The sequence below is a fragment of the Triticum aestivum genome, chromosome 1D, assembly GCF_018294505.1.
Source record: "Triticum aestivum cultivar Chinese Spring chromosome 1D, IWGSC CS RefSeq v2.1, whole genome shotgun sequence".
Lineage (NCBI taxonomy): Eukaryota > Viridiplantae > Streptophyta > Magnoliopsida > Poales > Poaceae > Triticum > Triticum aestivum.
Genome location: NC_057796.1, coordinates 287,689,692 through 287,702,366, shown reverse-complemented (window position 1 = coordinate 287,702,366; position 12,675 = coordinate 287,689,692). Strand labels below are relative to the sequence as shown.

At 46.1% G+C, this 12,675-nt stretch overlaps 4 protein-coding genes across 4 annotated transcripts; 2 read left to right on the top strand and 2 right to left on the bottom strand.

The window, feature by feature from the left end:
* Positions 1-1,198: 1,198 nt before the first annotated feature.
* LOC123181517 (uncharacterized) lies at positions 1,199-3,753 on the top strand. The gene is made up of 4 exons (XM_044593796.1): positions 1,199-1,426; positions 2,127-2,299; positions 2,392-2,670; positions 2,938-3,753. Exons 2-4 carry the CDS (start codon positions 2,150-2,152, stop codon positions 3,580-3,582), a joined length of 1,074 nt encoding a protein of 357 aa, XP_044449731.1. The 5' UTR covers positions 1,199-1,426; positions 2,127-2,149; the 3' UTR covers positions 3,583-3,753.
* A 126-nt stretch (positions 3,754-3,879) lies between these two features.
* On the bottom strand, positions 3,880-6,835 carry LOC123181518 (ATP-dependent Clp protease proteolytic subunit 4, chloroplastic). The gene is made up of 2 exons (XM_044593797.1): positions 6,320-6,835; positions 3,880-4,590 (listed from the first exon to the last, which is right to left on the bottom strand). The coding sequence occupies exons 1-2, from the start codon at positions 6,724-6,726 to the stop codon at positions 4,107-4,109; spliced, it is 891 nt and encodes a 296-aa protein (XP_044449732.1). The 5' UTR covers positions 6,727-6,835; the 3' UTR covers positions 3,880-4,106.
* A 171-nt stretch (positions 6,836-7,006) lies between these two features.
* On the bottom strand, positions 7,007-9,281 carry LOC123181519 (ankyrin repeat domain-containing protein 6). The gene is made up of 2 exons (XM_044593798.1): positions 8,969-9,281; positions 7,007-7,809 (listed from the first exon to the last, which is right to left on the bottom strand). The coding sequence occupies exons 1-2, from the start codon at positions 9,163-9,165 to the stop codon at positions 7,218-7,220; spliced, it is 789 nt and encodes a 262-aa protein (XP_044449733.1). The 5' UTR covers positions 9,166-9,281; the 3' UTR covers positions 7,007-7,217.
* A 2,337-nt stretch (positions 9,282-11,618) lies between these two features.
* Positions 11,619-12,383, top strand: LOC123168476 (SKP1-like protein 4). Its single transcript, XM_044586362.1, has one exon. It carries the CDS (start codon positions 11,736-11,738, stop codon positions 12,234-12,236), a length of 501 nt encoding a protein of 166 aa, XP_044442297.1. The 5' UTR covers positions 11,619-11,735; the 3' UTR covers positions 12,237-12,383.
* Positions 12,384-12,675: the final 292 nt, after the last annotated feature.

The window sequence follows — 12,675 nt, the reverse complement described above, 5'->3', positions numbered from 1 at the left end:
CACAGCCAAGTCGGCCTACAATAGCCTGTGTTCGAACCTTCAGAGATCACCCATGGCAGCCTGCACTTGGAGAAGCTGGGCACCGCTAAAGTGCACGTTGTTTGTGTGGCTTGCCTTGCAGCATAGGCTATGGACCTATGATCACGGGCAAGGCATGGACTGCAGGATCAACCATCAACTTGTTCCACGTGTTTGCAAGCGGAAGACAATGTTGAGCAATGAGCATATTCTTTCCAGGCGCACCTACGCCCAGGAGATGTGGCATAGGGTGTTCGATCCACTTAGACTCAACGTAAACGGGCCAAATATTACAAACACGTTCTCCGACTGGTGGCTGAGGGAGAGAAGGAGCTTCAAGGGCACTGACAGAACAGGGTTCGATACTTAATCACCACGGTGGCCTGGGCTATTTGGAAGCAAAGGAATGCCAAAGTGTTCAATAGAGTTGACCAGCAGAAATCGTCACATACTATCTCCACTATGGTGTTGGACGAGATTGTCGTGTGGCGGCTTGCAAGAGTCGGTGTTGGTGGATTACAATATTTTGTGAGAGATTAGTCTATATTACCTGTTAGGTGTTGGTGCAAGAGTTTGTACCCCGCCGCCAAATATTCGCATCCGGGACAGGATTCCTGTAATTATCGTTCTACCTTTTATAAAAATATGAAACGCCGTTTGGCGTACTCATGATAAAGAGATTAAGACTTACCATCAGAAACCGTATTATGTGGCATAAAGTTGTTATTTTTGAAATAAACACTAACCTTGTGAGTACCGTTTTCTCTTATACTCCCTCCGTTGTAAATTGGATGTAATAAGATTTTATATTAGGAGACAGAGGGAGTATATGCGAGTTACATTCGTATCATTTTTTTACGACGCGCGTCCCATTTAAAAGGAACGAACAAAGTATACGTCACACACACCAAATTGTTCGGTGGGCCATTTTTCATTTCCTTTTTCTTTTTGCTGTGGGAACGCAAGCTAGATTCTCACTTGAAGAAGAGGGAACGCAGGAAGGCTGCCGGTACCACTACCGCTTGGCTGGGTCAACACAGACGACGAGAGGTGGAACACGAAGCAAGGAGGAAGAACCAGTGGGGCGGCTGCAACGCAGACGCAGTCAGTGCGAGCGCCGCGTGCGTGAATTGCAATTCGCTGTCGCTGGGCCGGGTCACAGCACAGGGTCAAACCTTCCGAACCCACCCCCGTTTCCCTGTCTACGCATGTGCTGATGGGTGTGCCTGCCAACCACCGCACCCAACAACTACCCAACCAATCCCTCCCTCTCGGAGTTGCCTCCCACACCGTCCCCCTCGTCTCTCCTCATCTCGCCTGTGCTCTCCACACGACCACACCAAAAATCCAGACCTGCCCGCCCGCCTCGCCTCCTCGTCTGCCTCCTCTCCTGCGCTTCAGTTTCCAGGTTACTCTCTCTCCTCTCTCCCGCCTCCTCTCATCACTAGCTGCGCCGAATTCGATTTAGGACGGACGGACGGATTGGTTGATTGGTTACTCTGCAAGGTTAGCATCGCCCTCGTTGAATTCGATTTAGGAAGGATGGGTGGCTGGGCCGGGCGATTCGTTGATCGCCCTGCGAAGATTGAACATCACGACGAGTGGATCGAATTGCGATTCCGACCAAATCTGTTGTGATCCTTGCCCCTATCATTTCCCCTGATTTGTGCCCGGCTTCCAGCCGGCAATCATGGAATGAAATTAATTTTGCATCATTTCGTATTTTCATTCCAACCAAGAAGATGAAAGGAGCAGATACTAATTACGTAGTAACAGGGGTGGTTGCTGGGTTGGTTGGTGGGTCTCTGCGTAGTGCTTGTTTTTATAGGTGAGTAGTTCGATGACTCAATCACCATGGATTAACAAATTGTTTATGACTGCGGTCAACCAATCCGACCATATGCACCTAGGGATGAAATTTAATCAGACTGTATTGAGTTAATCTGTCTATCGACAGCCTACAAATTCCGTCGGTGCTAAAGAAGATTGAATTTTATCGCTTTCATAAGTTCTGATCATGGACCTCCACCACAGGCCGATTGGCAGCTGCATCTCTTACAGTTCTGGTATATACCATCTCTTGACTCATATTGCTCTCACACTCACAGGCTAGGTTGCTGCTGTTGTTCACATGGATTCCTTTTTCCAAAGAGCTTTCGGCGACCCAATGTGCTCGGAAGACAGTAATGTTGTCCAACAAGGAATTGAGAAATGCCCATTCCTGAGGAACATCAACGAGCCTACGAGTTTTTCCTTGACATCCGTTAATTTTCCCGCTCCGGTATGTCCTTACCATCCACCCCTCTTTATCTGAATAAGTGTATATATGTTATTTATTTGCTTGCTAAACTGCATCATTTTCTGCTCGTGAAGGCAACCGGAGCCAAGGGTCCAATTTTTGAAGACGGGCCCAACTTTGACACGGCATTTCGAGTTTTCCACGGCAGAGACGGGGTTGTTCCACTTTCAGAAGGAGCCTTTGCACATATTGAGAAGCCTCTGCCAAAGCCCACTCCTGAATTTAACCCCTTGGCAGCCAAAGCAGCTACCATCAGTCTCTCGGGATTCGGAGGCTTTTTCAGCTTCGGTGATTTCTCAAACAAGCGCAATAAGCAGAACTCCAACAAGAAGAATCCCAACAACCTCCCCCAGGTAATTCTTTTCCTCGTGCATCTGTTCTATCCTTCAAATTACCATCCTTGTGTTAGAATGTTTCATTATCGTGTCGAACGAGCCTTTAGATGAGACCAATTTTGTAGTACCAAAGAAAGCAAATCTATCTTTGATGCAAGCTTCACATGATATTTTTGAACTACCATATATGGAGCAAATATTGAAACAAGCAACGAATATGAGGTTATTCCTTAGAACTGGAGCATGCCATTCATTTACCTGATTTTGCTTTCCCTGTCATTTCAGAATAAAGGCCAGTCTAATAACAATCATGAAGCGATGAGCAATGACTGGCTGGAAAATGGTCAATGCCCTCTTGCAAAGTCATATAGAGCAATCGGTGGAGTCGTGCCTCTTGTCGCAAAGCTGCTGACACCCCCAGCTGGTATGAAACTGACGTGCCCTCCTGCGATTGTTGCTGCCCGTGCAGCAATATCCCGCACGGCGTTTGCGAAGGGGCTTCGCCCTCAGCCCCTACCGACAAAAGTAGTGGTGATCGCACTGCTCGGTATGGCAGCAAATGTTCCTCTTGGCATCTGGAGGGAGCACACTACGAAGTTTTCAGTGCAATGGTTTGCGGCGGTCCATGCTGCAGTGCCTTTCATAGGGATGCTGAGGAAGTCCATCCTGATGCCGAAGAGCGCCATGGCCCTTACCATAGCTGCCTCTATATTGGGTCAGACAATTGGTTCAAGAGCTGAACGTATCAGATTGAAGAGGGCAAAATTAGCAGCAGAGGGCCATGGCCATGAACATGCTACCCGGATTGAAGCTCCGGTGACCCTGAAAACTGGGAGCTCAGGTGCTGTCCAGCTCTGGGATCCGCTTGGCCTCAGAGTCAAAGGCGCCGTGTCCCCAGCCCTGGTTCCGACTGTTGGTGCCATGTACTGATGAGATGATCATGCTTCACTGCGGCGGCTGCGAGAATTGTATCAAGAGTTCCAGAAATTGTTTCTTGTATTCATTGTTATTGTGTCTTGTAAAGGATTACTGGCTACATTGGATTCTTATCCCCACATGAGTTTGGGTGCAATCAATAAATTTCACCATGTCCTTTGGTTTCTTCTTTGCAGCAAGGTTGGCTGGTTAGACTATTTCTATGTTCCATGTGCTTTCATTTGCTTGGTCAAAAGCCAGAACACAACAGCTCCCAATCATATACCAAATGCAACGCCCAACAAAGTCTACTGCTAAAAAAAGTGTTACGTCTTTGCTTTCACAAAAGCTCCAGCAGTCGCTTGCTGTGCAAAATACAGGCCATGAGGCTAGCTTGGTCAAATGCCAGAACAAAACAGCTACGCCATCACACCAAATGCAACGGCAGATAAAGTCTACTGCTAAGGATTACATCATTTGTTCGATGAAAGCTCCAGCGACTGCCTGCTGTTCGAAATACATGTGACTGGCAGGCTAGCTTAGTATATCTCATCGTCTGGGACATGCGGCGTAAGGAACTTCTGAGGGTCCTTGTACATTTCCTCGTAGTTGTACTTAGGCTTCACCCTCTCCGGAACCGGCTCAAGTGGCATGATGCTGTCTTCGTCGATCACGCCGTCGATGATCCCGTAATCGACGGCCTCAAGAGGACCCATGTATCGGTCCCTATCGATGTCTTTCTCTACCTGCTCCAGTGTGCGCCCCGTGAAGCCTGAAATCAGCCGGATGACATTCCTCTTGCTAGCCAGAATTTCCTTGGCTTGGACCTCTACATCCAAGGCCTGGCCACTCGCGCCTCCCACGGGCTGATGCATCATAATCCTGGTGTTGGGCATGGCAAATCGTTTGCCCTTTGCGCCACCACCAAGGATTATAGAAGCTGTGGATCCAGCTATGCCCATTCCAATAGTGGATACATCTGCCCTCACCAGCTGCATTACATCGAAGATAGCCATTGTCGCACTGGAATGGAAAACAAAAAAAGTCAAGTCACAAAATGCAACTAGTTTGTATCAACAGATATGCAAAGGCTACTATTGCACACACTTCACCATAATGGCAAGGCTAGCCTAAAACTCCTCGTTCTCCAATAGTGTTGTTTTAGACCTCAAATATTTCAAATAAATCTACACGTAATATTTCAAATACCCATTCTGTTAGTAGTCAAAGTTTGACTTTGCTTCTGTCGAAAACTTGTTCTGGTTCCATGAACTAGTCCTTTGGACAGGACTATTCTTGTCCCACCACTCGTACCAAACTAGAAGAGGGCATTCCGAGTCAACTAAATAACAGGGCATTCAAAGCCAACTACTCCCTCCCTACCGAAGAACTTGTAGTTGGGGGAACTTGTACTAGTTTTATTTCGGTACAGAGGTAGTAATAGTCAACTAGTCAAATGTGATATCTTGAAAGAGAGAGATGAATGTTAAGCACATATGAACAAGAAAAGCATCATTCATAAGGTGCAACAAATATCATTACAAACTCAAGACATCAAGCAGAATATTTAGTTTCACAGAAACGAGGGGTCTGTACAAAATGCACAGATAGGAGAACTGTAATCATATACCCAAATTGGCGTAGTACTAAAGAGTTTCATCTAGCTAATCTTATAACAAGCCAATAAGAAACAAGCTAGTGATAGAAGCTTACATACTGTTTGATCATCACAGAGAACAAGGTGTTCAATGCATGTATTACCAAAAAGTTACATTCAGCTGATCTCATAACAAGCCAATAAGTAGCGAGCTAATGGTAAGCTTAAATATTGTTTGATCGTCACAGACAACAAGGTGCTCGATGTTGATATTGCTAAGAGCTTAATTCGGCTGATATAACAAGCCAATAAGCAGCGACCTACTGATACAAACTTACGTACTGTTTGATCATCATAGAGAACAAGTTGCCCGATGCGGATTTGAGTTAGTCACTCCATTCAATTCTTGATTTTAGTTATGGCCTAGATTTCAGTGGTTAACTTAGGTGTTACCATAGGTAGATTACACTAGGATTTTTTTGTCAACCTTTTTTCCGTTTCAGCAATTATGAGTATAGAAACGACCCACTGGATTAGACAATAATACAATCAAACTGGAAATATTATAGGGATAACAAAAGTCCGGTTTAATGAAGATAAGAACGAAGATAATATTTGCAATCCAGAATTGTTGATGCGGTGAAGAATAAGATTTCCGCCTCTGCTCGGACCAGAAAATCGTAAAGCAAAATTGAATGAATAATAACCTTCTGCGGGATGGCAAATTATTAAAATACATAAAAGGTCTAGCAAGAGGGTGACTCAAGGATAGTCAGTAAAGTATCATTCGGAGATTAGTGCAGATTTTAGCAAATGGGTTTATAGCTGGTACAGTCTGAAGGTGTGTCAGTGTCACATTGATCATGGCCAGCAAACTCTTATCCAGCAAGATATTGTCTGATAAAAAGACGGCCTACTGCTGTGACTCGACTTGATGAGTCTACTACAACATATGCAGGTCATGATTTTGATTAGTGCAGCCTATATCAAATCAAACAGCCGGGAGTGAATACTATCACGAATATTTGGGCATAGTAATTTGCGCACAAGATGACCATGTGGAATAATGTAAGACCACAAAAGGCATCCCTTGTTGAGATGGTAAATTCAACCCTACACAAACCGAGGGAAGGGAGTGATGCATTGGGAGGAGACCTGAGTGATCCACCGGGGGAGTTGACGAAGAGCCGGATATCAGACTCGGAGTCCATGGCGTCGAGGAGGAGGAGCTGGCTGACGACGGCGTCGGCGAGGAAGTCCTCGATCTCGTTGCCGAGGAAGATGATGCGCTCCCGGAGAAGAAGGCCCATGACGTCACCGCTGGCCACTCCTCCGGGCGCATCCAACTCCGCCCGGATGCCTTGGCCTTCCCACAGGGACAGAGGAGACATGGCCGCCGCCGACGACGCCGAGACCGCGTAGCTGCGGCGGTTCAGCTTGAGGAGGGGATGAGGTTGCGCCGCGGGCCCACGTGCGCAAGCGTATAGCTGCCGGTGCCTGAGGCGGTGAGCTGCAGCCGTGACGGAGAGGGAGGCAGCGGCACTCGCACTGGTGACCGCCATGCTTATGTATCTAGCTTCGTGGGTTGTGGAGCAGCCGGCGGCGGCGGAGTGCTCCCTTCTCTCCTTCCTCTGAGTGTGAGAGTAGATGGAAGGAGTGGATAACTAACTGCTCTCTTCTTCCTCTTTCATCAATCGGCTGGGCCTATTTCCTGAACTGGGCTGGGCCTTAGTTTTTCCTTTCTTTCCATTCCTTCTGAGATTACAACACGAGCAGCAGATAACATTTCCCTTAAGAAAAACACAACACATAGTAATAACTTACAGTAGTAAAATCATCTTGTTTTCAAGGGAGTGATTAGTAAATTATCATCATCAAGACAACAACTGCCTGATAAAAACACAGTACTGCTAGTCAACTAAGATACAGATAGCATGCCCATGAACAGCCAAAACTCTTACAATTGTGAACATTCCAAAATTGCCAAAAGAACAATGGATCACGCAACATACAAGTTGGCACCATCAAAGGGCATTCTGGAGGCTACTCGATTCTATTCGTCTGCTTCATCCTCTTCTTCCATGTCGTTTTCAAGATGCGAAAGTGAAACTTTGGCCTTCTTCACCTCCGGCGGCCTCGTCCCAGCACCAATCTCCTCACTCTTCCTCTTCTCGCCCTGCCCTGCATCAACACCATCTTTTCTATCTTCACCTGAGCCCTTGCCGTCATCAGCCTTCTCAGCTACAGAATCATCCGTCTTCTCGGATGGTAGCTCCACTCCCTTCTTCAGTGACTGCTCACACTCTTTCAGGAAAGCACGCACATCATCATTCTCCGCAACATGTAGAGCCGTTTGCCCTGCATTTGTCTTTGTTGTGATGTCCACGCCCCTCCTCACTAAATACTTCACAAGATCCAGGTGGGAGTTCTGAGCAGCAAAGTGCAACGCCGTGAAGCCTTTCCTGTTCTTTGCTTTCACAGAGGCCCCCGACGCCAGCAGCTCACGCACCACTTCCAAATGACCTTTCTGGGAAGCAAAATGGATTGCGGCGGTGTCATCCATTGCTGCAGCCCCGACATCAGCTTTGTGCTTGCAAAGGCATTTCACAACATCAACATGCCCAGCCCATGCCGCCAGATGGAGTCTACATGAACAAAACTAACTGTGTCAAGGAGATAAAATGAACAGAGAAAGCTGATAGGGCATAAACAAGTTTATCACATCACATAATCTGGTACTAGTACTGCTGCTGCAGAAATTGTATTGCGTAGCAATGTTTTAATTGAGGGAGACAAATCTATCAACACAAATGAAACACTATACACAGATCAGATAGAAAAAATGGAACACTCAGTTTAAGAAGCTGGAAGCATCCATATACGAGGAATAGATAACTCTTGGGGCTTTGTGTGATAGTATTCAAACAGTTGTCTTCAAAATTACTCCCTCTGTTTCTTTTTACTCAGCATATAAGATTCGTCTGAAGTAAAACTTCGTAAAGTTTGACCAAATTTATGTTTAAAAATATCAGCATCTACAATACTAAAGTTATACTATATGAAAATCGATTCCATGATGCATCTAATGATACTGATTTGCTATTTTCAACGTTGATAATTTTTTCCCTACAACTTGGTCAAACTTTACAAAGATTGACTTAAGACAAAACTTATATGCGGAGCAAAAAGGAACAGAGGAAGTACAACAAGGGCAAGAGATGGAACATAATGGTTTGTCCCAAAGATCCTAAATTAGCAGGATAACTGAGACCACAGCTAGCAGTTCAAAGCTACTACGCTATCCAATGAAAAAGGCCCAGAGGTAGCAGCACATCTGAAAAGCTTGAAATATATACCTAACTAGAGGAACAGAGGATTGAGAGAAGTCACTGTGTTGTAGACTAATTTGAAAAGGCAGCAGCTCTGGCAAGGCACTATAATGTGTCACTTGGCATTATAATATCATAATAAACACTACATCAGTGCATGGGCCAATAGCTAAAAAAAAATTGGGTGCACTTGGCATTAACTTCAGCACATAATCAGTCAGACAGCATACACAAGTAGTAATACTGAAGTAAATAAGCAAGCACTATATGTCAGAGAAGGAGCTATAGCAGAATTAGACCATTAATATAGTTTTAACTGTTGTATATTTACTGGTTAGGGCTGCTCACAAAAGGAACAAGGTAATGGTCTTTCTTTCGAAAACGAGGTTAAACCTGCCCGGGCTAATCAAGATTGATAGTGTATAGTATCTAGGAGGGAGAAGAAGGGGAAGAGGAAGGGAAAGGATATTGTTACGGGGTGCGGGAGAGGCGGTCTCTGGAGTTGAGGGCGAGAGGGTTGGACTCGCAAAGCGACTCCGCCGCCGCCGCATCACCCGACCTCGCAGCCTTGTGCAGCTGCAGATCCTCCTCCTCTCCTCCACCCCGTCCTTCTCCTCGGCCTCGACCTCTGCCTCCTCCGCGCCCCCCGCCGCCGGCTCGGCGCCTCCCCATCTCTCTCACACGGGCTCGCGGCAGCGGTTGAGAGAGAGAGAGAGAGAGAGAGAGAGAGAGGACCAAGGTGGGGAAATCGTCGGGCGGAGGACGAACTCAAGCAGCCCTGCTGCGCTAAGTTTCGTAATGGGCCGGTCCGGGTCGGAGATTTTATTTTAGAGTAAGGGCCAGTTCTTTCGGTGGCTTCTAGAATAAGCTGCAAAAAGCTGCCCCATACCCAGCTTATTCTAGAAGCCCAACCAATTTTTTTTTTAAAAGCCTAGTAGTTAAGACTTGACTAGTAGGCTTTTAAAAATGAAATTTTGGTTGGGCTTTTAGAATAAGCTGGGTAGAGAGCAGCTTATTCTGAAAGCCCAAAAAAGCTAGCAAAAGAATTGGCCCTAAAATTCCCTCTAGATTTATGCGTGGCTAGAGACCCCGCATGCACAGGGATCCTCGTGTGAATTCCCCTAGAAAGGACATCCTCGTGTGAATGGGTTTCAACCGTCAGATCATTACTGGGATCGCTATCCACCGTCCGATTTAGACTAGCGGTTGAAAGTTCTGTTACTGCGGCATATGCTTCACACATCTGGCCAGCAATGGGCCTCCTTCGCGTAGGGCCTGCGATTCAGAGAGATACCCGGTCTTCACGAGGTGGGAAGATTATGCTCTTCTTCTTACCCAAATCCCTTCTCCTCTTCTTCACCGATTTCATGTCGTCGACATTATCGTCGCCACTCCACTGATGCGACCAGGAGCTGCTCACCCTTCCCGATCACCACCTCGCCTCCTGCCCTCCCTGCCTCCGCCTACGACTCATTTGCCGCTGCCATCAGTCACTGAAGACATTTGACTGCACCTTCATGCTCCTCTCGACCTCAAACGATGGATCTTCGTTACCGCATTGTCTTCTCGCCATCTCTCTCGGAGTTGCAACTAATCCTAGCCTTTTGTAGTTCGGGTTTGTGGCGCGAGGATTACTAGATGGTGGTGTTGGCGCTCGTGTTGGTGGCAATACCGCTCAGCCAGGACGACCTCGCATGTGTGCTTGCTGATGCCCCTCTGAGGATTTGCGCATTGGCGACATCGGCCCATCTGCGGTCGGTAGGACGCGATGGTTGGTTCATCATTTGATTGTCCTCTTCCCCATGTCCCTCTTTTCTCAGGTCTCTTTGTCTCTTATTCCCCCAATTTAAGTCATTCATATTTTTTTATGCGTACTAATAAGGCTGCATTCATGGGATTGGAAGATAATTCTTTGGTTTGGCCTGCAGTTTTGGGTTTTCCATCTCCTTTCCTCGACTCTACGGGAGTCTATAGAATAATTAGTCACTAGCCCTTCGTCCTATCATTACAATGCTGCAAGCAATATGTTGATAGGTTTGCTTAAAAAAGTACAAAAAATAGGGACCTTTGCAATCATGATTAGGCTGGACCACCATTCTAGATGAATGTAAGCAAGGTGTTCCGTGGGTCTTCTCCGTAGATTTACTTTGGTCATTCGTCTTTAGTCTTTGTAAGATTTGCTAAAGAAAATGCGTTTTGCAAATGATTATGTTCATATTGTGTTTCTATTTACCTTGACAACATTTATTGCCTATAGTTTTCTTTGTCGATTTGTTTTAATGACATGAGACCCTATTCATGAAGGATTTCCCCCATCCGTCTGCAACCGCGCAAAGATCAACTACAGCCAAAACGACTGGGGCCACCTCGTCGCGCGCGTGTGCGTCGCCTCATGTGTTGTTCCGCCCGCGTGCCTGTTTGTGCATGGCTGGTCTGTCCGGGCGTGTAGGGGCTTTGACTGGCCGGGCTTTAGCTTGTCGGGAAGCTCTTTCATTGTCTAATGATTTACTTAACCGGAAATTGCTTGAGTGTTGAGGCAAGGAGAGGAAGAAGATAGTGAAGCTATTATCAGAGATCAATTTCCGGAGATCATCTTATACCCTTTGTAAGAAAAATCATGAATTTCAAAGTTCGAACTATGAAACTCACAACTTATCTAGATATGCTTTATCTTTGGATCAGGGCCGTCATGTCTGGCCGGGTCAAAGCCATAATCCTATTTCTATCCCCATGTTGATTGATTAATAAAATCCAGCGATTATTCTTGAAGAAAAGACATGTGCCTTATTTGAAAGGGTGTGGCTAGGATTCATCTATGTGACATAACTATGTCACATCTAAGTATGATGTCACAAAACATCAGAAAAAACAATTAAAAAAACATTTTGTACAAATCTTGTAGCCCCTAATTATATGGTGAACTATTTAGATGTGAAATTCTTAAAAAATATCTAGATGTGAATTAGTCATTCTGTATTTGAAAAACATGTCATCTTTTTTAGAAAAAAAATTCCCTGCCTGTGCATCACGATGGAAAACCATGTCATCCGTCAATACAAATTTCGGATTAATAAAGAATTTGTATTCTTCCCGCAACCCAATAAGAAGCCGCCGCCGACTCATCTATATATCCGAGCGCCGCGTCTCCCTTCTTACTCCCACCCGTCGACCGATTGATCGATTGAAACACCGAGTTCAGCAGGAGCGGTTTCGATCTCGATCGACACACGCGTAGGAGACCGATGGCAACTAGCAGCGGCAACACGGTCACCCTCCGCAGCTCCGACGGCGAGGAGTTCGTTGTCCAAGCGGACACGATCGCGGCGGCGTCGGCGCTAATCAAGCACATGCTGGAGGAGGACCGCGCCGGCGGCGTGATACCGCTACCCCAGGTGACCGGCCGCATCCTCGCCCGCGTCGTCGACTACTGCAACCGCCATTACGCCGACGCCGACGCCGACGCAGCCGCGTACGCCAATCCCTTCTCGTCGGGCGACCCCGACTTGGAGCGGTTCGACACCGACTTCGTCAGCGGCATCGACCAGGACACGCTCTTCCTCCTCCTCCTTGCCGCCAAAGACCTCGACGTACAGGGGCTCCTGGACCTGGCGTGCAAGACGGTGGCCGACCAGATGAGGGGCAAGACGGTCGAGGGCATGCGCGCACACTTCGGCATCGTCAATGACTACACCCCGGAGGAGGAGGCTGCGCTCCGCAGGGAACTTTCATGGGCGTTGGAGTAAACACACAAATCACTACCCAATCACGTTATTCTTTTTTTACTTTTGGCGATTTGTTGCTGCCATAAACTAGCAACGTTCCTGGGTGCTCGACTTCATGATAGTTTCTTATACACATTTAATGGGATACGTCAGGACCTATTTTCTTTACCCTTGGCAATTGCGTCATTATAGTGTGCATAGTCACTTTTATTAGGTAGATGATACCTCACATGTTGTTGCGGCAGTAGTTTGGGACATATTTCAATGTGATTCATGGTATGAAACATGAATATTTGAAATAATAATAATAATAATAATAATAATAATAATAATAATAATAATAATATAAAAACTAAAATTGAAAATACATATAATTTATTATGTTTGATTACTATATAGTTGTAAAATGTTTATTAAATCATAATAGAATGAAAATTCTCATGTGTGTTTGCATGATGTG

Bases quoted from the DNA above. Each gene is read 5' to 3' on its own strand.
- LOC123181517 (XM_044593796.1), top strand. From the start codon at position 2,150: ATGGATTCCTTTTTCCAAAGAGCTTTCGGCGACCCAATGTGCTCGGAA. The intron at 2,300-2,391 runs GTATGTCCTTAC...CTGCTCGTGAAG, and splicing joins CCGTTAATTTTCCCGCTCCG to GCAACCGGAGCCAAGGGTCC. The intron at 2,671-2,937 runs GTAATTCTTTTC...CTGTCATTTCAG, and splicing joins ATCCCAACAACCTCCCCCAG to AATAAAGGCCAGTCTAATAA.
- LOC123181518 (XM_044593797.1), bottom strand. From the start codon at position 6,726: ATGGCGGTCACCAGTGCGAGTGCCGCTGCCTCCCTCTCCGTCACGGCT. The intron at 4,591-6,319 runs GTCTCCTCCCAA...TTTCCATTCCAG, and splicing joins TCCCCCGGTGGATCACTCAG to TGCGACAATGGCTATCTTCG.
- LOC123181519 (XM_044593798.1), bottom strand. From the start codon at position 9,165: ATGGGGAGGCGCCGAGCCGGCGGCGGGGGGCGCGGAGGAGGCAGAGGT. The intron at 7,810-8,968 runs GTAACAATATCC...TTGTTCATGTAG, and splicing joins GACCGCCTCTCCCGCACCCC to ACTCCATCTGGCGGCATGGG.
- LOC123168476 (XM_044586362.1), top strand. From the start codon at position 11,736: ATGGCAACTAGCAGCGGCAACACGGTCACCCTCCGCAGCTCCGACGGC.